The sequence below is a fragment of the Scleropages formosus genome, chromosome 23 (assembly GCF_900964775.1).
Source record: "Scleropages formosus chromosome 23, fSclFor1.1, whole genome shotgun sequence".
Classification (NCBI taxonomy): Eukaryota; Metazoa; Chordata; class Actinopteri; order Osteoglossiformes; family Osteoglossidae; genus Scleropages; species Scleropages formosus.
Genome location: NC_041828.1, coordinates 4808341 through 4833639, shown reverse-complemented (window position 1 = coordinate 4833639; position 25299 = coordinate 4808341). Strand labels below are relative to the sequence as shown.

Below are 25299 nucleotides of genomic sequence, written 5' to 3'. Positions count from 1 at the left end.
CAGGAGTGGAGGACAAGTTCTGCTCGCAGGCCCGCCCTTTCAAGCGAACCTTTGCGGACGACGCGTCCATCTGGCGTATTCCGGATTGGTAAAGAGTGAACGGTCCTGACAAACGGGGTCATTCGGCTCCAACGTGCCCTTTGTCTGACACCCCCGTTCGCTGAACAGATCGGCTTTTTGGTTAATTCACAAATATCTGAGAATTAGCGCTTGAAAAAAGCATCAGCTTTGCAGTTTCCATCGCAGTGTATGGTGAGGGCAAAACTGTTTATCTTTCTGGCTGAATCAACGGAGCTGAAAAGAAGGACTTAAGTTTAGAGATTAACTTTCATAATGCGCGAGCAGCACTATTTCTTGCATTCATCTACAAGACCGGGTGCACCTGGAAGTCAGATACCCCATCTGGATTCTCCGCCTGTCTCGGCACCAAGATTTCACGTCAACGGTCCGATTTTATGTCTATGGTAGTCTCCGTCAGTGATATGCAAATTAAAAAAATAAGTTGCATAATGTGACACGAGGGCACTTTAAGCTTCCGTTTTGACTCTAATTCGAAAGTTTGGCTAACGTCCCATGAAGTACAAGTGTGGTCTCAGGCCGTGGCAGATCGGCTCACGTCAAGATTTAGAGACGTGTTGACAGAGCACACTTTAATACTGCGAGCATAGAGGGATCAAGTTACATATGGTGATAGATGTTTCAATATGAAACCGTAGACCTTAATAACAGCAAAAGCAAAATGTAGCCCTGCTGGATAGCTGCCTCAATGATCTAGCTGTTCAGGACCTGGCGTCGTTGTGCGAAAAAAGAAAACACAGAGACACAAATACAAATCAAAGCAAGTACTCTGTGAAGATTTAATAAGGGATCGTAATCATTTTAACATATTTTTCCAGTTGCTGGTGCGGCAACAAAGGAACACGGGAGCAACAGCATAACGCTGTTAATACTGCAGTGAAAGACGCAGCTTAAGACACTATTTTCTCTTGTCGTGCTGTCAGTGAATCTATAATAAAAGATGCTGCCGTAATGGCTCCGTTTACTCAGCCAGAGTCATCTGCAAACCAGCCTCTGAAAGTCGAAACATTCTCATTTATGCTGCGGGAAATGTGCTCTTGAACAGTGGTAAAATGTGAAAACTGCAGTATTCCTGAACATATAGGTCCAGAGAAATAAAAACAAATGCATTGTATATGATTTCAGATAAAACTGCCAAACTGGAGCAATCTGCACCTCTGCAAAATTAAAAATGGAGAAAAAAAAGACGGAAAATTACACTAATTACTCCCTCCCTGCCCGGGATAGACTGGATTACAGCCGCTCCTGTAATTACATTTGGTGCTAATGAAGTGACCTTCGAACTTATAAAAGGAACTTTGTGGATTTGTATGCAGAATTAGAGAAAGAGCAGGATATGGTTATTCAGAGCAAAGTCTTTAATGTCCAACCTGACTAAGACCTAACTTGTTCCTCTATGTCGCTGGGTTGAGACAACTTTCCCCCTCTCACTCAGTTAAAATCAAACTGGTAGAAATGAGAAGAACGTAGTTTAATTTACTTTGCACCGTAACAGTGCCGCTAACTGCTCAAGCAAAAAAGGGTTAATGAAAATCACAAGTTTGGACAGAAGGCGGTAAAAAAGGCCGAGCACCTGCTGAGTTCCGCTATTCTCTTCGTTCGTTTTGTGACAAAAACTCAAATTATAACATAAAATTGTCTTCTCTCATTTTCACCGTACCAGAAGAAAGGCAACTACCAAGACGTGTCACGGCCAGATGTCAATGTTTTTGTTCCTTTCTTTTTACTGAAATTTTAACCAGCCGTGCAGGGGCAATGAACTGGATATTGAACCGAAAGCACCTACGTGTATGTTATTTTGCTATTAGCTCAGTCCTTTTATCACTGCTCTCTCTTCATTTACACTTCCTCACTTTCCCCATAGCCACTGCTGTGTGGTCCTGTCCCACAGGATCAGGTGCAAACTGGTTTTCTCCCCTGCTTCTTACATCCCCCAAATCCTAGATCTGCGCACGACAAATTAACAAGATTTGTAGCAACACATGAAGGTGGAGAAAAAAATCTATTTTTCCTTATGATAAACTTGTTGTCTAGTATTCAACATAACAGCACAGCTGAAAAGAGTGAAAATGTTATATTTTGATCTTCATGTATAAAAAAAAATTGCCACTCACATGACTACTGGTACAACTTAAAAAACAACAATACAAAATGATAAAGAACAAACAGACCCCAAATAACAAATAAACCCCAAAGCAGAAAATATCAGTTAATGCAGTTTTTTTTCCAGGTTGTGCCATGTGATCAACTATGGAAATGTGGGGCATTTGTCATCCGCATTAGTTCGAAGACGGGCAGCCCTTTAAATCCCCCATCGAAAAGGAGATTCCGCCTTGTACCTCGCTCGAAGTGCTCTAAATGTGCCCATTGTCTGGTAGAAGGCTGACCTCTGACCTCGTGCTGTCAGATGAGCTTCATGGTGAACCGACCTGTTTCTGCACGGTCGCTTCCCCCTCCGCCTGTGCCCATGGAAGTGCGAGGCACGAAGTCGATGGTGGCCGTGTGCTTGATCTGTCCTTTGCTCTGGCTCCAGAAAAACATAAAGACAAAGCAGATGGCCACTGAGCTGAGGAAGGACAGGAAGCCCATGGTCACGGCAATGATCATGGTCTTGGCATCGAAAGGGAAAGCTTTCGGGTCCTGAGCGGAGATGTTGGCAGCAGGCAGTGCTGATGGCACGATCCAGCCCCCTGGGTAGAAGGGTGAGGAACGATTGCGGGAGGAGAAGCCACGCACATGCAGGCCGACGGCGAAGCTGTCATTCCCCGCAGCGTTGGATGCCACACACAGGTAGGTGCCGCTGTCCTGCACCTGGGCGTAACGCACCTCCAGCGTCCCATTGCTGAGTATGCGGATCCTGCCTGTGGAGGAAATGGCCCCCAGCTGCGGGGTTAACCAGCTGATGGAGGGTGAAGGGTCCCCGTCGGCCTTGCAGTAGAAGTGAACTGTGTGACCCTCCTCCACTCGCGCCTCCTGAGGTTTTCGGTTCAAGATGCGGGCAGGTCGGCAGGTGAACAGGCTGGGCAATGCTGTCTCCGTGAAGTCCCGGAACTCCCGGCCCTGCACTTTGTACGGGGAGGCACAGGAAGGCTGACGCCCATCAAAATCTAGGCGCAAGCGGCGACGCACCACCCAGAGCAGGCGGCAGTCGCAGGCCAGTGGATTTACGTCCAGCCGAAGCGTCTCCAGGTTGCCCACCGAGTGGAAGACGCTTTCCTCTAGGGTGGTCAGCTGGTTGGAGGAGATGTTGAGGAGGCGTAAGTGCGTTAGTCCTCGGAAGGCCCCTGGCTCAATTCGTACCAGACTGCCTCCAACCAGGTGGAACTCCTGCAGCCGGAGCAGGTCACCCAGCAGGTTGGCGTGTACGGTTGTGATGGGGTTGTAGGACAGGTCTAGATAGCGAAGATAGACTAAATGGTGGATGGGTGTGTAGGGAACAGTTGTCAGGTTACTGTGGCTGATGGTCAGTGACGTGAGATTGAGACCGAGCAGGCTGTTGCTGGCCAGCGTATCCAGCCAGGGGCAGTGTGAGATGGTGAGGCTGCGCAGGCGGCTCAACCGCCGGAAAGAGTAGTTTGGCAAGACGCTGATGTTGAGACGACGGAGTCGCAATCGCACGAGTGCCTGGAGCTGGGACAGTGCCTCTGTGGGGATGGAGGTGAGGTTACAGCGGTCCAGGTTGAGTTCCTGTAAACTGTGGAGGCCCACGAAGGCCTGGGGTGAGATGAAAACCAAGTCGTTCTCTCCACCTTCCAGCCACTGCAGGCTGCTCAGCTCATGGAACGTGAAGTCCAGGAAAACCAGGATTTCGTTCCCGCTGATATCGAGCTTGCGCAAGCTTGAGAGCCCAGAGAAGACTCCCACGGTGATGATCTTGAGGCGATTTCTCCTAATTCTTAGGGTGTGTAGGTTCTGCAGGCCTTGGAAGGCCTCCACTTCAATCATGGAAAGCAGGTTGTCACTCAGGTCCAGCTCCCACAAGTGGGCCAGGCCCGAGAACTGCCGGCGGCTCAGCGTCTTCAGTCGGTTTCGACTCAAATTGAGAAGCTGGACACTGCTGGGGAAGCCCTCAGGCACAGTCATGAGGAGTCGCCCAGAGCAGTTCACCTCCAGCACCTCCTTATAGCAATCACAACGCTGGGGGCAGGGCCAGGAGGAGCCAGCGGCCAGAAACTTGGTCATCCACAAGAGGAGGAGCGTGGCCCATATCCTCCATTGGACAACAACGTCCACAAACATCTCTGGTCCTGCCTGCAGGGGATGGCAAAGAAGAATAATGTTGTGGATGCTGCTGCTGCCTCAACTGTCAACATTCTCTTTCCTCATACTAGGCACGTCCAGTCCTTGACTGCTGATCTGCCTTGAAGATAAAATGGAACAATAATGCCTCCGGGTTTGGTCTTCTTCTATCCGGAAATGTTTTTCATTTGGATTCGGGTGGAAAACAGTATTAGTCTGTGTTTTTAAAACACGGCTCATAAAATCGGGCTGCTGAAGGTGATGCAATTGCAAGAAGCCACGATCGCAAACTTCGCTTCTCTCATTCCAGAAAAATTTTCAGTCTGGGATGCTTCACCCAGCATTAAGGTCAAAGCAAAGTATATGTCATGGTGGTCCACACTACACCACTGTAGTCCTGGATTGAGCAGGAACCCACCAGTCAGCTGTAGAACCACAGAATCTCATAACCAGCTGACGGAGTTCAGTCTTCAATGGTAGCTTCGGAACACCAAGATCTTGCAAACAACCTGGAGAGACAGATGCAGCATCATGTTAAGGTTCAAAAGGTTATAGCTGTTTCACCAACTAGGAAATATACAACCAAGAAATCAATCACTTTAGCAAAAAGTCAGGTAGCAGAGTCAGCAATCGGTCAGGCTACTGAGACACCAGTCACCATCATCCGAATAAGTGTACGGCATGTTGCAGAAGATCTAACTGTGGGCAGAAATGGTTAATCACAGCGCAAAAATGGAGTGTGCCGACTTTAGAGAAGATCAGTTTGCACATAGCACAGAGCCAAGCGACACAAATGGAAGTATAGCTCAGCTTTTAGAGAAGGAAAATGGAGTGGAATGAGGCGATGATCCGTAAGAATGAATCAAGCGGGTAACCACAGTGTTGACCCGCCTGCAAACCTTAGTAGATGATCTTAAGAATGGTCCAGGCAAGAAATCAAAGCGTTGACCTGACTGCAAACCTCAAAAGGCCCCACTGGGTCTTCTCGCTACCTGCTGGAGGGCCTGATGGAACCAAAAGAGAGTTGGTTCTCTGTTGCGTTGGCGGGTGTTTGCCCCGCTCATCCTCGATCGACCAATTCCCACACTTAGCAGTAAAAGATGAAATCAGAGCTCCTGCCGGTTTTCCGTTTTCCGCATGTCTTTGCAGAAGTGGGATGGGAATGACTGAACCCAGACATGGAGCAGAAGGCTGACAGCTCAGAGCTCTTTCCCCGCCTGCTGTTTCAAGTGTGGCCTGATTTTGGGTGTATCTGCGTCCTCTCGCAGGATTACAGCGCGATGTTCATTCCTGATTACATGGACGGGGGGGCAGGACGAATTGGAATGAGACCGACCCCAATGAGTGCCTTCTCTCCCTCCAGTCATTCTATTTTCCATACTCTCTCAAGAGGGTTTCATCACACCAGCAGTGAAAAGCACCTCCCTAAAAGCCTTCAAGTAATGTGTGATGAACGTAATTTTTTTAAATGATGGATTTGGGGAACCTCCAAATCCAGGCCACACTTAAATCTCAGAGCTGTTCTTCAAGCTTGCTCTCGTACGGCACAATTCCAGGAGATGGAGAGTCTTTCACGTCAGACTCGAGGAGTTGTTGAGTAGAACAGACCTGCATCGCTTGCTCTGCTGAACGAGGAAGCTGCTCAGTGACAGCGATCCCAGAGCTACGCTGAGAAATCGGTCACAGTGGCATTAGGAGAACATCTGTGGTTATATTGTGGCCTGTATGCACGAGCATGTGTGTGTCTGTGTTTGTGTGTGTAGCACAAAGCAAATGTGGAATTTCTGAGGACAAGGTCAGGTTTCATTACCACAGTATGTTGGCGCGATCATAAGTGTGCGATGGCAGTGGTTAAACGGGGTCTTTAAGAGCCAGAAGGTCTGCTGCTTTTCGCTACTTCTGAAATTTTCGCTGGAATAATTATTTTGATAATCAACCATTTTGTTCATGTACGGATCAAACGCTAAAATAATAAATGCTGGATTGAGGCACTCAAAGACCAGAATTGTCCATCCCACAACTCGAGTGTTATTTTGAGTATGTCCCTTCAAAGGAATCAAGGTTATTAGGCTCTTCACCTAAATGATTATTCTCGAACCTTTGGCAGGCCGTGTGCTGAAGCGTTTTTGATGTGCTGCCTTAAGCATGATGATGTAAGAGTGCGTTTCCCCGTTTTTCACTATGAATTTGACAGGTCAGGAAATATCCTCTTAACTTAATATTGTATGATGTATTTACTTTTCGTTCAATATCCTGTCAAAGATCTGTTGCCATCTAGATTCGTAGCTGTGTTTATTAGTTCCTATGAGATTGTAATTATCCTCTTCATTTTGATTTTTTTTCCAGCAGAAAACAAATTAAAAGAGCAGAAACAACACACAAAAATAAGAGCAATAACAACAAAAATAATCAGCGAGAAAGATAATCGTTAGACTGTTGCTTCAGGTTATTAGTTTGAATTAATTTTTATTGTTCCATTTTTGTTTATTTGCTTATTGTCACGTCCACGCCCACAACACAAGCGACAACACCTGACTCTGCACTAGCTCCTGACTAAATGCTCACCTTATAAAGACCCTCTTCAGCTCTCGTACCATTGCGGAATCTCGTTTGGGACAACCGCCCTTCCTCGCGTTACTACACACACTTACCCTATTCACAATCTCTGGTTTTTTGACTCCTTGCTTCGTTTTCCGACCACGTCCATGGATCCTCGTTCCTGTCCTGTTCGTCGATCGACCGACCCTTCACCTGTCCCTGTTTTTAGAACTTGCCTCTTCCCTCAACTTCAGACGAACAACGCTGCACTTGGGTTCAGCCGTCCCGGCTCCCTGTGTTCCGCGTGACACGTATTGGTTAATATTTTATTAGATACCAAATAAACATTTTTCTTTACCCTTGAAATATCATTTGACTGAAGTACAATTAGGCGTCTCCTGACCCTCAGCAGGGGAAGTGGAGTGAACATGAGACCATTAAGAGCACAATGGGGGCACTTTCGCCCCCAGGAAGGCAATCAATGAAGGCTACGAGAAGGGCTGCATCCCCATGGAGACCTGCCCTCGTTCCACTAAAGAATCACGTGTGGGACAGACCAAACCGACAGCTCTCCTTGTTTGTGGCTCCAGTCAAGCCGAAGACCTTAAGGGCACAATAGGCAGAAGAGACTGAACCACATGACCACCATAAAGCTGGTCTTTCGTTCATCTTACAGGGACCGTTCCTTCCTGTCCCCCAGCTAAGGTGCAGCACAACCTGAACAAGTGTGGTTCTCGACCCTCAGCCTCTCGGACTCTTTCTCTTTGCCAAAAATCTCAGTTTTCCTGCCATTTAATGACAGGCCAAGTCGGCAGTGATGAGCAGTCAGGAAAGGCATCTTTAAAGTCATTCCGTCACAAGGTATATTACTGTCTATTGAAGGTAATTCAAGTCGTTGATCATACAGTGGTCAGTTCAAGGGCTCCTGCTGTTGTGCTCAAAAAAGTGTAAAAGAATAATCCCCAAGAAGGATATCCTTGAAGAAAACAAGTGTTTATGTTCTAGCAGAACGAGGCCCATGCAGTGTACGCACTTTGCGTTTGAAACAAGCAAAAAAACCTTTCCTGGGTCATGTTTTCAAATTATCTCTATCACTTGAGGGAATTTATTTAAAAAAAATTAATTTAAAACCACACATGCATGCTGAATGAAAACATAAAATGCAAATGTGAACAACAAATCACAGAATTAACCTACTGTAGGGGCCCCACAAAATTAATTTGAGACGTGTTTCAATTTTAAGGGAGAATATCAAGAAACTCTTGAAGTGGATGTGTGACAGTTCACATCCAGCATATAAAGTGGGAAATAAATGCTGAAGAAAGACATGAGCAGAAGTCACAATGACAAACACGTCTCCAATCACACACTGTTGCGATGCAGCAGAACGACGATGTGAAATATTTTGCTTTTCCAAACCTTGTCGCGCAGAGCAGACCGAAGACCCGGGTGTGGACAAAGGTATTCAGGACAAGGCAATACTCTCAGTCACGTACAAGCGTGGTTCAATCCGAGGCGCAAACGGGGTCCGAGGGGAGAATCCAAAGACGTGGTCGATGATGCGAAGTGAGGTTCGATGCCGTAGGAAACAGGAACTGAGATAAGGAGACGGGCGAGGGAACGAGAAGTGGGGAACTCGGAGGAGCATAGGTAAGGTGGCACGGCGGCACAGCGAGTAGGGCTAGCGTCTCCCAGTGCCTGGGTGGTGTAAGAGGACATGGGTTTGATTCCTGCTCAGCCTGTGTGGAGTTTGCATGTTCTCCCTGTGTCTGCATGGGTTTCCTCCAGGTACTCTGGTTTCTTCCCACACTCCAAAGACATGCTGTTCAGGTTCACCCATAGTGTGTGTGTGTGTGTTCTACTGATGTATGGAGGACTGACCCAGTGTAAGTAGTGTATCTAGTGTAAGTCACCATGGTGAATAAGGTGTGTGGGCTGATAACATGACATAGAGTTCATAGGAAATCACTTTGGAGAAAAGTGTCTGCTACGTAAATATAAGGTGCTGCAGAAGCATCACAAATGCTGGAGGGCTGGTTGTCTCACACAGCTGGGATGGCTTTTATAAGTGACTGCTCCAATTGCCTTCAGGTGCTTGACTGGTGTCAGGTGCTGCTGGTTGTGGTCGTGACACTTATTATATAGTCCCTTCTATATATAACATAGACAAGTACACACACACACACACATTTTCAGAACTGCTTGTCCTATACAGGGTCACGGGGAACCGGAGCCTAACCCGGCAACTCAGGGCGTAAGGCTGGAGGGGGAGGGGACACACCCAGGACGGGACGCCAGTCCGTCGCAAGGCACCCCAAGCGGGACTCGAACCCCAGACCCACCGAAGAGCAGGAATGTGGTCCAACCCACTGCGCCACCGCACCCCCACATAGACAAGTATATATAGCAAAAAATAAACCATAAGTTTCAATGTGTAAAGAAAGAGTGATAAAAATAGTAGCAGTAATAATGAAAATGGCAGAGAGGGGGTTTGTTTTCATTTCGGAGAGTAGGCCATGTGGGTGACCTAAACACCGCAGCGCAAACACTGATATAACACCGTGCTGGAGTGTATAAACAAGGATGCGGCGAGAGGTCGTGCGAACGCAGAAAAACCCCGGGAGCTTAGCGATGCAGAATAAAACGTGCTCAATGTAGGTTACTAATGCACTCTGCTAACGCTCGCGTTAGATCCCGGCCCGTCTCGGACACGGGTTCGGCTTACGGCATCCTCCGCGTCCACGGGTGCACGGCGCTCTCGGCAGCGCGATATTAAGTTGCTTTTTCTTATTTCGCGCGTAGCTACGGGGTCCCGACCCACAAGTAAATGAGGAACTTATTAAATTTGATGCACGAAATATACATTATTTACAAAGGCTCGTATCTGACCGCGATGGCACATTTATCAGTGCCGGTTATTGCTTAAACTACATGAGGGAGTTATCTGGGCAAAAAAAAAAAGCGGTAAAATCTGTTCTGCTTCCATTAATCACGAGTTTAATATTAAACGGTTTAGGCGACAGAAACCATTTACATGGAGTGCGATACCATATGTGCTGTGCAAAATGTCATTAATGTATTACATTTACATTTATTTATTTAGCAGACGCTTTTCTCCAAAGCAACGCGCAACTCATGAAGCGCCGATGAGTCGCCAGGGAGCACAGCTGGTGGCTTTAAGCGAACGTTTAATCTGGCCATCAAGTCGACACTTAGGTGGAGTGGTTTGCGATACGACACCACGTGCGTCAGGAAAGACCGGATCCATGTGAGGCTTAAAGGAACTCTTTGCGTAATTATTAAGCCCTACGGCCTCCGGAACTCACCCGGAATGAGGTGTGGTCCGAACCCTGGGCCCTGAAAAAGAGCAGTAAGAAGGAGCCACTGTGTACAAAGTGTTGGAAACCCCATCACCCCACGTACCCCATCACGTACCCCATCATATACCGCATCACGTACCCCATCGTGTACCCCATCAGGGCTGCAACCTTCTCTCTCGCTCCAACGAAGGGTAAATAATCATTTGCTAACATTCTCTAATACCCGGGTGAGAGCAGCGGCGTTGACAGGTAAGACGCAGAATACGAAGCGAAATCACACGCGCGTGGATTGCGGATCACCGCGGATCGTCTGCCGGGACGCCGTTGTTTCAAAACCCAGAAAAACCACCTATTCCCCTCTTTTCCACCTGTCATTTTACACACTTGGTTGTGTGTACTTTACCGAAGTGCTGATGCCTCACAGCTTCTGGGCTATGGGTTTGGACATGGATTCAGGTCCAACTCACTCCTTGTGGAGTTTGCATGTTCTCCTCATGTGTGATTCCTCCCACAGACCAAAGACAGGTATTTTGGGTAAACTGGTGACACTGGACTGCCCTGAATCTCTGTGTGTGTGTGTGATTGCCCTGTGATGGACTGATGTCCTGTCCAGGGTGTACTCATCTTACTCGTACCGCCCCATGTACCGTGACACACTCTTACTCGTACTGTCCTGAAAGCACTAGGCTCTTACCCCCCACCCATCTGTTTCGGTGCCTGCAGAGCTCCCGGAATACAGTGGGTCAGACACTAAACACGCCGTTAAGGACATAGCGTTTCCAAAGGTAAAACAAGGAGCCATCTGTGCACGGCGGCGCATTGTTTACGGCGTCTGACTCCAAGCTGCCCCTTTAAAAACCAACTGCTGTGACCGAACTGTGGATTAAAGTGTATTAAAATAGAACAGCGGTTTATGGAGTGATGAGGAGTTAGATGGGAGGCAGCTGGGGGCGGGGCCGGTCCTTGCGGTGGGCGTGTCCGGGGGGGCCGGGGTACGACCCCCACGCGGGCTGCTGGAAACACAGGGAAACGGTGACAGAAGCAGCAGCAGAGCGCGGTAAAAGGGTGGCGTCACGGCGAGGATCACGCGTGGGATTTTTCTGCCGACGCGTCGCCGTTCCTCCTCTCAGCCAGGTGCACGTCGCGCTGCCCACCGACGCACCCTTTGCGCCAAGGAACAGCCGGCCGGGGACGAGATTAGACTTCTTCGTGTGTTTCGATGGAGAACGCCATAGCAGCCGCTCCCCTCCAGGGTGAAATGAAATACACACACACACACACACACACACACACACACACACACCCCTTCAGAGCCGCTTGTCCCATATGGGGTCACGGGGAACCGGAGCCTACCCGGCAACACAGGGCGTAAGGCCAGAGGGGGAGGGGACACACCCAGGACGGGACGCCAGTCCGTCGCAAGGTACCCCAAGCAGGACTCGAACCCCAGACCCACCGGACAGCAGGACTGTGGTCCAACCCACTGCGCCACCGCACCCCCCCGGGTGAAATGCAAAAACTGCATATTCAGTACACTCCCTTGGTCCAGGTTTCCCCGACCGCTGCTTTGCTTTGCTCTCTGAAATTCTGCCCCAACTCAAGCAGCCCTCAGTTTGACCAGTTTTGCCTCCACCTTCACTTTGGACTTATAAATTCACAGTAAACCTAGTGAGTACATCAAAAAACACTAACAGACTTTCCTGCTAAATGCAAAGAAATAAATAAAATAAAGAAATGAATGAACGGCTGGCAGTAAAGTCGTCCATTATAAAGTCCCAAAATAGCGTGTTTGGGAAGAATGGTTTAATTTCTGACAATCTAAATTTAACGCGGGCATATTTTCGCATCCGGCCGTCCGTTCTGACGCCTGCGGGACGACCTGCTACCTGCGGCCGTTACGTGAGATGACGCTCAAGTCAGTTTGTAACTTTTCTGCGGTGTTTAATCACCTTCCGATGCAGAGTACGGGGATTAGTTTTTGGTTTCCCCATATGGCCACCAGGTGGTGTAGTGGTGACAGCTGCTGCCTTTGGACTGGCGGTCACAGGTTTGAATCCCACCTCCTGCTGCAGTAACCTCAATTGAGGTACTTACCCTGAACTGCTCCGGTAAAAATTACCCTGCTGGAGGTAAATGATTGCGGCCAGAGTAACGCTGTCGGGCAAACGTGACGAGTGACAAGTGGTTTGCCAGATAAACCATTGTCAGTAAGCTGTGATTGATTAGACTGACTTAATTACAGGCAGTCAATCAGTGTCAATATGTCGCATCGCTCATATGTCACACCACTGCTTTCTGCGACGTCAAGAGGGATCCCTAAATCCCGCCTGTTCGCCAAGGCTACTTACTCGTTACGCAGGAGAAAACCCATTTTCCCCCTTTCGGAAAAGCACGGCGCAGACCTGGGAGACATACGGCTTTCTGACGAAACCCCCGAGCCCCCGGATCGTCAGAGGCGGGCACCCGCAAACTCACCTGCGTCGTACCCAGGTAAGGCGGTGTCTCCACGTGACTCCGGCCCTGGGACAGCGGTGCGTGCGCGCCAGGGGATGGGGGCGGGGGTGTCCGAAGCGCGCGCGCGCCAACGCTCTCCTGCATGCGGAGCTCTTAAGCTATAATCTCGAACCCTAGACATGTTAATCTAAAGTCCTGCTTTATTAATGCATGAGCACAAGTCAGCGCTCGGCGAGACAACAAAGTCGCGCGCGTTCCCGGATAACCCAGTTACGGGGGCATGGCGTAGCGCGCTGTAACGCTGGGGCGCTCTGGCGCTCGTTTGATCTTTCTTCCTTTAATGGGATGCTGGGCTTATGAACTTCCAGAGCGCCGCATAAAAGGAGGAAGTTATTAACTCGACGGGATGCAGGGAGCGAGAGGGAGCCACGGAGCCCAGCGAACGGAACAGGCCCGGCAAGGCAGGGTGTCACAGCACCACTTTGACCACAATAAACCCATAATAAGAGCCCTATAATAAACTGGCCTGTTCCACTTTCCTCTCTCCATCCATCATCCATTGGCTTCTGAGCACGACTAGGCCTTGAGGGAGCGAAAGGGAGGGGCCAATCATGTGATTGAACAACACTTACCTAATGAAACGCATTAAATGCCTACCTCTCCTTTAATGAAATGCAGCAGGTGGGTCACACTTACCTAATGAAATATCGGCAGTGCAATATATTCACACCGACATGTATTTCATTTCAATGTGACGCATCTGGAGAAAGGTGGCATTTTCTGGTGAGCGCTGATGCATATGCTCTGTATCTGATACGTTCTCGGATGAAACAGGACGGACCCGACGTGCCGGAGGCACTTGCGTCAGTGCCGAATCCTCCCCAAGAGACTCGGTGCGAGGTGCCACCAGACGCTGCAGGACTCAACAGCCGCTCTTGTCTAGAAGTTACATCGAGCGAAACGATGCGAGACGCTCTGGTCACCCGCTGGTCCCTGGGAAATGGAGGGAAGGAAACTCGGCTTCTTCCGGGTGCGTTCGCACCCGTCCAACGCACAGACGTGGTTCAGATGTGTCCCCTCTCTATTTTCATTTAATTCCGATGATTCATTCTGACAAATTTCTCCAAAACCTCATTTACTAATTGAATTCTGTTTGAAATTACTCTTTGGATTTAAGCAAAATATTTCCCCGGGTTTGCAAATTATCCAAAAATGCATTTTAATAGTATTGGAATAGCTGCCTTTTCAATTTTTTTTTTTTTTTTCGCTTTTATACGTCTGGATTATGTTCGGAAATGTGTGCTTGTTAGAACATCAAAGCAACGAAAACCCAGCGCAACAAGATTAATTTCCAAAGAAACCAGAGTGAAAATGATAAAATAAAAATAGTTAAGTGAAACATATCCCATAAAACCACCAATAAGGCATAATCTCAGCAGTATCTCTTAAAAACAGGATGCATTTCAAATATTTACAAATATTAATCTCGATTTAGTATTCATACGCGCGGCACTTCACTTTAGTTGTTTAACTGATTAATTTTTATTGAAAAATACGACTGGCCAATAGGGAAAAGGGTTGGATTGTTTCCATTGGACAATCCTGTATTTTATCAACATGTTTATTGAATTTGTCCAGCTAATCTGAGTAAATCTGTCCTTGTGCAGCATCCCAAAGTGAAAAGAAAAGTTTTTATGGTCACAGGTACATGTTTGCACACATGTTGGATCCTCTTTGCTTCCTGACCTACTGGTCTCCACATTTTGCGCAATTTTGGGGTTCTTTTCAAAATTATATAATTTTGGATTAGTTATCTGATCGATTTCTTGGTTTTTGGCACAATATCCTGAACTTGGTCCCATGACACGGATTCATTTAAGAAGCTTCTCATGTCACTGCCAATGTTTTCACTTCTGCGGTGATTTTACATTTTGATGTCAAAAGCAGTCTGAGCATTATACCAATAAAAATATTTATTACCAGCACAAAAGATGAGTCAATGTAAGTTATATTGTCATACAAACAATTTATGTAATATATATATTGTACACGCGCACACATCATCTGAAACCGCTGGTCCCATACGGGGTCGCGGGGAACCGGAGCCTAACCCGGCAACACAGGGCAAAAGGACGGGCCGCCAGTCTACCGCAAGCAGGACCCAAACCCCAGACCCGCCGGAGAGCAGGACCCGGTCCAACCCACTTCGCCACCGCTCCACCATGTCCCCCCATATATATTGCTATATACACACACACACATTTTCAGAACCGCTTGTCCCATACGGGGTCACGGGGAACCGGAGCCTACCCGGGAACACAGGGGCGTAAGGCTGGAGGGGGAGGGGACACACCCAGGACAGGACGCCAGTCCATCACAGGCACCCCAAGCAGGACTTGAACCCCAGACCCACCGAAGAGCAGGACTGTGGTCCAACCCACTGCGCCACTGCACCCCCTATTGCTATATATTTAAATGATATTGTTATAAGAAGGGTTTTTACTCTAAGGCTATTTTCCCCCCCCGATTTCTCATTTTTCTCAGGTCCGAATTCACAGGGAAACTTTAGACAGGGACACTTTGCCCTAAGCGACTGGTGACGAATGTCCTCTCGGACGACACACCGGCCGCGCCGCATCATTACGTCATCACGGCACTCCTGCCTTTGTCAGGGATCATTTGTCATCCTGCTTTGAACCAAACGGTCAATTTCCGGTCACCGTGTAGAGCCGTAGGCCGTGTGCGTTCCAGCGAGGTGCACGTTTGGCGTACGCTGCTGATTTTATCGCTCAGTGAGTCGCTGAGTAAGAGTATCTCTTGGTTCACATCTAAGGAGGAGACATGATCCCGATGTTGGCTTTTCAGAGCTAGGTAGGCGTGTCGTTGGCTCCATACAGTCAACAGGATCTGGTTACATTTCTTGGAAATTATGCAGAGTAAACCTTCTGAATGTGTTTGTGATCTGGACCCTCACAGGATAGCCATTACGGTCGGTGTCTCGTCATCGTCCTGGTCCTTCACACCCTTGAACAACGTAAATTGTACTATAGCGCAAAAAGGACACAAAGACACTTTGCGAATTCATCTTTTGCGAATGTATAAGCAAAGTCTTAGATTTGAACATTATATCTATAAATACCATGAAGACCTGGAAACAGAACATCTGGAAAATGAGATTAAACTTTTAATAAGATTAAACAGCCGTTTTGGGCAAATACCAAATTGATATTTTAGATGCTGTCAAATCCCTGCACCCTGCAAAATGAACTGAGAAGCATCACTAAAGGTTTTTCTCTAAACCAAAAATATAAGATCAGCTCCAGCGTTGAATGTAACTGTATGCTGGAACATCATTACTAATTCATTTTCATGTATCAATGTATTCACACATTCATGCCTTCCTCTTCCACCTGGTCACTGTAGTACAGCTAGCATCTGTTGCCATGACGATCTGCTCTGGTGTTGACAAGCCCTCCCCTATTTACTTGTGACACCAGTATTTTGAATGTTCTTTAAAAAACACTGCATTTGATTTCCAGAACACCTTAAAATACTTTTTTCTGTCTTCATGGTAGTGGGGGTGCGGTGGCGCAGTGGGTTGGACCGCAGTCCTGCTCTCCGGTGGGTCTGGGGTTCGAGTCCCGCTTGGGGTGCCTTGTGACGGACTGGCGTCCCGTCCTGGGTATGTCCCCTCCCCCTCCGGCCTTACGCCCTGTGTTGCCGGGTAGGCTCCGGTTCCCCGTGACCCCGTATGGGACAAGCGGTTCTGAAAATGTGTGTGTGTGTGTGTGTGTGTCTTCATGGTTTTGGAGGCACACTTTGGACAACAGGTGACCAAGGTGACCTCCAATATCTGGACAGTGCCAGTGACTCGAGTAAAGCACAGCGTTTTTGCTGCTTATTCGGTCCTTTTTACCCTTATTCTCATCCCGTCTCATGTAGCAGAGTGACGTTACAGCCACATGTGGACTCGTGGATTTTACAAAAAGGCAGCTTGACCTTTGCACCGGTCACTGCTGATGACCACTGTACTCTGAGCCCTGCTGTGTTACTCTTGGCCTTTTCGCTGTGCCAACTGAGACCTGCATGACTTGCAGTCGATAAGGACTAGACGCAGGGAAAATCCACTTTAGCCTCCAAAGTAACCTTGTACAGTTATGCGCTACTTCGACAAACTGCGTAGCGAAGAGTTTCACGAGTTTCTCCTGGGAGCGTCGCAAAAATCAGCGAGGAAATGTGGCTGTCGGGCGAAAGCCATCAGTGATCCCTAGTAAATGAGCACATAAATACACAAATACAATAAACCAGGAGGGTTCGCAACTCCTGCTCCGTGAATTCAATAGCAGGTGGTACGGAAATACAGGAAAGAGCAACGTCCTTGTGGCTGTTGGCGAGAAGCGCCTCGTTACATCCATCGCTGAATGTTCTGGATCTGCCAGTATGCCACATACAGAATGTCGGTCATGATACAGAACGCTGTTGACCGAGTTGTGTTTGACTTGCTGAAGTGTTCGCATGTATCTCCTCTACTCGTCTCTCGGCACTGGCTCCTCCCTATAGCCGCCCGGATCAGATTTAAGATCCTGGTTATTGTCTACAAATGCATCAATGGAGCTGCTCCCAGTTATCTTCAAGACTTGATGAACCGCAGCACCCCAACCAGACTGCTACGCTCTTCCACATCTACCGGCTTGGTGGTCCCACACACGAAAGGTAAAGCACGGAGGTTCTCGATTCTGGCTCCGTTGTGGTGGAATGACCTCCCCCTCTCACTCAGAACTGCTCAATCTCTGTCCACATTTTAAAAGGGTCTTAAAACTCACCTTTTCCAGACTTACTTCGCCCACAGTCTCTTAAGTTCATGTAAGGTGTAAATGTTCATGCACCATGACTTTAAGATCATGCCCGCATAAACCTTTACGCAGCTACTCCTGTATTGAATGTAAATGTTTGTGTATCTCAGAAAAAATCTAATAGGATGATGATCAGGAATCGTCAATATTGAGTTTTATGCGGCTACTCATGTGATGAACATTGGTTCATATGGTGGAAAGAAACAAACTAACTGGACTTATGTATCACACGTCTGCATCTAAATGTCTCTTCCTACTAATGTAACCACACGTATTTTCTATCAGATGTACGTCGCTTTGGAGAAAAGCATCTGCTAAATGAATACATGTAAATTTAAATGTAAATATCAACACCCATAACCGCAGTGAAGCCATACAAACTGCCCAGTATCTGGAGTTTAATATTGATCCATAGCTTGCACTTGTGTTTCATATCTCACACATTAAATAACTGGATATTTTTACTATTTAATCTCAGCATGTAACTCAAGGGTACAACAAGGAAGACCTTAGTGGACTCACATCAACAAACTTTACGTCACTCATAAGTTCATCTACCCGCTGTTGTGCAGATATGTGTCCTACCATGTTAAATAAGTGTAAAAAGAGTACTACTCATCAGAGCCAGTAACCTGACCCTTGCTTGTACATTATCTAACCATAATCCCTTTATAGCATCTTGTGTATAACACACAGCTTCACACAGCTATGCATCTTCATTACTGCCCCAAAGAGTACATTGACTAATATGAACCTTAACATTTTCTCAGGGATTTGAACCTGGATTCAAATTGCTTTAAACCCAAACTGTCCATATCCATAATATTCTTACACATCTCGGTCCTTGTTGGTTGAATTCCTGCAGTTTTCACTGAATAAATTTCAATAATCATCTGACTGACACCTGAAACAGAGGGTGAGGTGACTTGATAAGATCAGGCCAACCGAGGTATTATTCTAGACCAGAAGTGTGACTCATCATGTCTTTATCAGAGCAATAACGGCTGTAGAGCAAAAGCCTCTTCAGTTTAATAAAGTTGGGAAAAAAATGACGAAAACACTTCAAGTAGTTGAAAAAATAACTCCCCCCATTCAAGTCATAAAAATACCAAGCCACCTTTCACACAGAATTAACCCATTAACCCAATAATTTTATCAAAGAGACTCTTGAAGAGGTTGAAAGATGAAGGATCACGTTTGTGGGACGGAACCAGGCGGATCACAGGTTTGCACCTTTGCATGGATGACTGGTGATGGAGGTGCGTTGTGCTTATTGATAAAGACCCTGCAGGATCATAGATCAGGATACAGACAAGGATCCCCCCCCCCCCCCACACACACACACACCTCCCTATCAGTCTGGGTCCAGTGTGTCTCTCTAGAACCAAAAATAAAAAAGATCATATGCTGCATGGCTATAAAATATCTAAACTGGCAGCGTAGCCACAAGAAGCATGACCTTTTCAGCTTTCGGTCGATTCCAGACGGAGTCTGGAGCGACGGGACCCCTTGGACCCCCTTGGACCCCCTTGGACCGAGTGTGACCCCAGAGTGGGTCCCAGGTGGGACACAGCAGGAGCTCAGCACCAGTCCGCTCTGCATGCATTTACATGAGGATTTAAACTGAGAGCAGAGCTTTACCTCACTTTACACGGACCAGTGTCTTGGAGAGAAGCCCGATCGCAGTGTCTGCTCTTGTGCCACAAAGTAACGCGCGAAACTGAGCGCGGAAAGAGCGCGGAAAGAGCGCGTGCGCTCGCATTCGCTGATTCAATCGTGCGCGTCCCGCAGCAGCGACTCACCGCGGCCGGATCCTCCGGGACTTCAGTAAAAGATGGTTCTTTTTACGGTTCGCTGCCGATCCATGCGATACTGGACGGACCGGACCGACCGTACCGACCGGAGCGGAACCCGGGCGGGAGTCACGGGAGAGGAGTCCCGCCGAAGTGGATCCAAACGTGGCTCAAGTCCATCGTGGCACCTCAAGGAATCCGATCGTTTGTCCCGTTTCTGACTGTTGGCGACATTTATTGATTTATTGGTTCATTTATTCAGCTTCAATCTGTTTGCCGGCAGCGCCGCATCTCAAATCTTCACCCCGACGAGCGCAGCATCTTCTCACATCCAGAGGGAAAGAGAGAGAGAGAGAGAGAGAGAGAGAGAGGGAGGGGGAGAGAGAGAGAGACAGGGGGAGAGGGAGGGAGAGAGGGAGAGAGGGGGAGAGGGAGGGAGAGAGGGAGGGAAAGAGAGAGAGAGAGAGAGAGAGGGAGAGGGGGAGGGAAAGAGAGAGAGAGAGAGGGAGAGGGGGAGAGAAAGAGATTAGAGAGAGGAATAAGAGAGACAGGGTGGAGGTGGGGGGGCAGAGAGAAAGAGGAATGAGAGAGAAACAGGGGTGGGGGGGCTGTAATGTAAACGAAGGACACTTGCAGTTTATAAAGGGCCAAATCTTTAGAGAAACAGTTTACCGAAGAATAAATGAAAAAAGAGGACAAGAACAGGTCCACCAGAGCTGCTCAGGAAGTTAATCTCAACTTAATGGTCAGAGTGAAAGCAAAGTGTGTGTTGCCCACCGGCTTTGTGACACCACAGTTAAAGACTGAAAAAAGGTAAGAACGGGCCTGCTAAATTCCAGCAATCTGGGTTAAAAACACGGTATGGCACGGTGGATGTGGGTACAAGGAGACCCCAAGCACTCATTGACACAAGGGCTTGGAATCCCTCTTCCAGCCCCAGCAAAGATAGAGAGCGAAAAGTTGTGCCAATTACATGTCTTCCTTGTGAACACTTACTGTAGAATGAGGGAGGGAGTGTGGTTCCGTTTGAGTGTATCAGTTTTCTTGAAAGAAAATATCTTAAAAAATCAAAAATTTGGTAACAAACTTGGGTGACGTTATGTCTCCTCTCAATGTAATGCATAAATTGTACTTTTGCTGAGATGTACGTCGCTTTGGACAAAAGCATCTGCTAAATGAATAAATGTAAATGTAAATGTGATGTGCTGTAGGTCAGAAGTCCATCCATCCATCCATCCATCCTAAATAACCTCTTGTCCAGTGTAGGGTTGCGGTGTATTTCAATCCAGTATAAAATTGAATATTTTAAATACTTACAGTACTTATCCAGTTGTACAAGTACAGCACAGCGTGAAACGGACGTGCCACATGTGCCACATTATTAAGCTGCATAAATCCCCATATGAGGTCCCAGCGGCGTTCCTCTAAAACCATGACTAAAGCAGCCTACGTTTTGTTCCTTCTCATTCATGGAGAACCATTGGATTCCTCCAAATTCAAAAAATCAAGCTGCCTGCTTGATAATAACAGGATATTAATAACATTGCGCGGGCCTTGTACACCGGAGCAACGTGAGTGTACATGAGCGGAAACACCATGTGATTCCGGCCAGTTGTGATATTCGCGGAGTAGAGAACCACAGCCTGCTCTTCAGGAGAGACCTACTGTAGCTGCTCTCCAGTGAGATGTAACTTGATGATCTTTAAACTCTATGATGCTGTGATCTCCCCTCACTACCGACAGCTTTATTCATAAGGTGTTGGTGACAGATGGCCCATTAGCGACATCAGCCTCCTTATCCCCTTTCCTTGAATGGCCCGTTTTTTTCCAGAAACGGCCCTCTTAGCGAGACGGACAACCAGCCCCAGCTCATAGGGCCAACGTCAGCTGACCACTCTTACTTGAACACTTCATAAATTGAATCACTGGCACAATTTACCTCCTCCTACCTGGTCGTAAAAAATAGACATCAATATGCTTTATGTTAATGACTGCCAAGTTTCAGTTTAATTATATCCATCTATCTCGCCTAGTGTAGGTTCACAGTCGTCTGGAGCTTATCCTAGGAGCACAGGGAGAAAGACGGTTCATCCCCGGTGGGTATCGTCTATCGGAGTTATGCAGAAGCAGGGCAGAATCCCAGTTGTTTGTGGACGCTGATATTAATTGCGTCAACATTTTATCGAGTCAGTTATTCCATGTTGTTATTTAGGCACGCTGATGCTATGATCAAGTCCAGGGAGGTGAGGAATTACGGCTAAGCATCTCACATCTCGGTTGCTGATGGTTAAACTTCTCAGCGGCAGCAACTCAACGCACATGTGGTGTTGCGTGAGACAAACCAGTGAAGCAGTAAATCGCTCAACTTGAGCACATTAACCCACAAGGAGTCCCAGTCCAAGTGTGGTATAACATTCACCTGTGACGTAATAGCTGTCCTGAGTTGACCCCGCTTGGATCACTGGCATCTGTGCCAATGAGAAAATGAAGCAAATGATGTGGTGTGGTTGGCTTATGTACAAAACAAAACCACCATATAAAACTGCACATTTGGTTTTGCAGGTACTTGCTCTAATACGCTGTACTTACACAGTACTACGGTAAAGCCATCAGTTAGAGTATTCCTTCATTGGCTAGTCCCACCGATCAGCTGGTCCAAAGACAAGATTCTCTACAGGCTTCAACACCCTGTAGGCCTTGTCCACTCGTCTACTGACCCCCTGTCTCAGCCAATCGTCCACTGGAGCTTGGAGAGAAGCCCCATCCGTCCCTGTCCACCCTGTCCTGCTGTAACAGCCCCTACTCCCTATCACAGCCTTCATCCACTTGAAAAATCGTACCATTAAAACTTATGGGCTATGAAACATTATATGAACCTCAAGATGCCCCTCTTTTGAGTGACTTAAACAGTTTACCATTTTACACTTGACAGATCATACGTGTCATGGGGGGCTGAGAGAACCGGGACGGCAGGACCCAAGTGCAGAGTCGTTCGTCTGGATTCAGGGGATCAGGCAAGTTCTCGGTGTTGGGGACAAGCGGCTGGTCGGTCGATTGGCGGTTGGGATCAGAGCGTGGATCCATGGGCGAGGTCAGGAGACGAAGCGAAGAGTCGGTCGATCGACGTTGAAACAAAGATCCGTGGAAGTTGTCGGGAGATAAAGCGAACGGACGAAAACCGGAGGACGAGAACTGAGAACAAGGGTTGCGTGTGAACTGGATGTCACGAAGGAGGGCGGTTGTCTCTGACGAGATTCCGCAAAAGTATGGGAGCTGAGGAGGGTCTTTTAAAGGGTGAGCAGTTAGTCAGGTGCTGGACCAGAGTCTGGTGCTGTCAGTTGAGTTGTGGGCGTAGACGTGACAATACGACCGTACGGGGCCACAGGATTTTAAGCTCAAATGGCAGGTGGGATGTGAACCTGTAAGCATCTATAAAAAGCTGAACATCTGGTTCCCTCACAAATACTCAGCGCATTTGCTCAAGAAAACATATCAGTTACTATAAGAAATGGCCCTTTAGCCTCCTTGGCCTCAATCTAGTGGTTGTTTTCTTAACACACGATTAAGTGAGGATTATTAGTCCACGGGCAGTGTTTTTATGTAACGGAAAGAAGTGAAAACAAAAAACAAATTGCATTCCTTCTGTCAAAGTATGTGAAGCGATGCCCAAATACTCAGTAACATGAAATTAAAAAAAAAGGCTACAGATGGATAAACAGGCTTTAAAAAAAACCTATTTAATTTTGTAATGATTGTGCTCATTAAATTTCATTTTTTAATGTTATACACATCTGTGTGACTAATACCTGAATTTCATTCATCATTAAATGTGAGGGTTTACTTACTTTGGTCATGTGCGTTTTTTGGCAGAGAGGCTGTGGGGAATGAACAGATGGGTGGGGGGAGGTCAAGACCTCTCTGCATGAGACGTTTTCCTGTGATCCCCCTCCCCTGTTGCACACGAACGTCATTAATACACCCTCATACTTATCTCATATAGTCATTTAAACAGCTGGACATATTTACTCAATGATTTCACGTCAGGTACCACGATCGAGAGCCCCTCGTGGGACACCGATCGAAAAACGGCTGGTCGCGGCGCAGGTCCTTAACCACTACGCCACAAACGTTGTGTCATTTGAACAGAGCTGCATTTTTCACTCTTGTTGTAAAGATGATGTGTTTAGCATGGTTTATGAATTTTAATCAGTGCCACTTAGAAACTTTTCCCATGCTTTTAAAAGTGAAGCCTCATTTGATGTGTGAACGTGGAACTTGCTTCGCAGGTCCAACTTTGAGTTATCTGGCCCATAAGCTGCCCCTGAGCAACTCCTTGTGCCCGCGACTTTAGTACCCACACCCCGGCTTCCAAGTGCCCTTCTGTGACCACCTACAGCTAGGCTGCTTCTGTTCCTCTGGACTGAACTAAACCCCACAACAGGCGGCCTGTATCCGCACCCAGAGCATCTCTGGCTCTGGGCTCTACTGAATTCACCAGCATGTTTTTTGTTTAATAATTATTCTTTACCCAAGAGGAGGAGCTAATCAGAGTGGTGCCCACAGGCAGGGCTGTGCTTTTTGATGGATTCCATAGAGCAAACACCGCTTCATCTCATGTTTTATCAAGCAAAGTTGGCAAGTGAACCTATTTAAGCTGGATTTTTTTCACCACTTAGGTGTGCTTTGGGGAGCGTGGTGGTGCCCGATGTGTAGGGGGTCTTGGGTTCGAGCCCTGCTTGGATGCCTGGTGGCAGACTGGCATCCCGTCCAGGGTGTGTCCCCTCCCTCTTCGGCCTTGTGCCCTGTGTTGCTGGGTTAGGCTCTGGCTTGCCGTGACCCAGCTTGGGACAAGCGCTTGCTGCTGATGCATGGATGGTGTTGTGCTTTGCTCCTGCATTTAAATCCATAACATGCTGGATTTACACCCGGCCCCTTAGCCACCACATCACAAGTTGTTCGCCCTGGAGACCATGCTACTGAGCGCCTTCAACTTATCCACCATAAAAGAGATCATACCAGATAAAGTGACAAGACAGATCATGTGCGATACCACAAAAACCATAACGCTTAAATGTTGATTCAATGGCGTGGACGGTACATTTAATTTACGTTGTTTGACATCCTTTATGCTCTGAGTTCTGCGGTTCTTTCGTGTTCAGGAGAGCTGGCACAGCCAGGAACTCTCAGTCAGGGTATGAAGCGTCCTCGCCAGCGAGCGGGAGCGCGGAGTTTTGTCCTCCGGAGACAACAAGAAAGACTGCCCTCTTTTGGCGGAACAGACCGGAACCGCTCTAAATTATTTACTGTCTTGTATATAGTTCACAAAAATGGCAGCGTGTGACAGAAAGCCACCAGAAAGGCCCTGCAGTGTATTGGAATTTAATGTATTATATATAACAAACAAAAAATGAATAAAAAAATGAGATTTTAGGAGCAGATGGATGCTTTATTGAAGCTATCTATCATCCATTTCCACGTGGGAACTCAGTTGCATGAAATTTTATGCCAAGTTTGCACTGAAACATCAAGTTATTTTTTTCTGTAAAACCACAGATTTGGTCAGTTTGGAAGAATGTCATATGATTATCATGTGGGGGGGGGTCTGCAGGGGGCCAGATTCGATACTTCACATAGGAAGGCAACCAGTCACGAGCAGATTGTCTGACATCGACAGACACCACATGTCGCTGAGCATAAACACAGCTTGGACTACAATGACTCTCATTTCCACATTTCCATCAGCACTCACATGACACTGTTCTCACGCTGTTTTACAAGAATTATGACCCCAGTGAAGACTCCACAAATCATTCTTGACCACTGATTGCTACACAGGACCAAGTTCTCAGAAGCACCCTGGTCACCACCTGCGAATTTCTCACAGTGACTCATAATATTACACCACATGTAGACTATGGACATCTAACATGCTGATGTACTAAACATAGTAAATCTGAGGTGTGTTCCAATGGTTAATGGACCAAATGCGCGTGTTTGCTCCACTCTGTACTGAATTCTTCTTTC

The 25299-nt window shown here is 47.4% G+C and overlaps 1 protein-coding gene across 1 annotated transcript in view; it reads right to left on the bottom strand.

The window, feature by feature from the left end:
* Positions 1 to 19615, bottom strand: part of LOC108930401 (uncharacterized) — a 32541-nt gene extending 12926 nt beyond the window's left edge. The window contains exons 1-2 of the mRNA XM_018745616.2: positions 19285 to 19615; positions 2508 to 4826 (exon numbers count right to left, since the gene is read on the bottom strand). Of these exons, the coding sequence (XP_018601132.1) occupies positions 2508 to 4317 (1810 nt within the window). The 5' untranslated portion in view covers positions 4318 to 4826; positions 19285 to 19615. The remainder of the gene's footprint in view (positions 1 to 2507; positions 4827 to 19284) is intronic.
* Positions 19616 to 25299: the final 5684 nt, after the last annotated feature.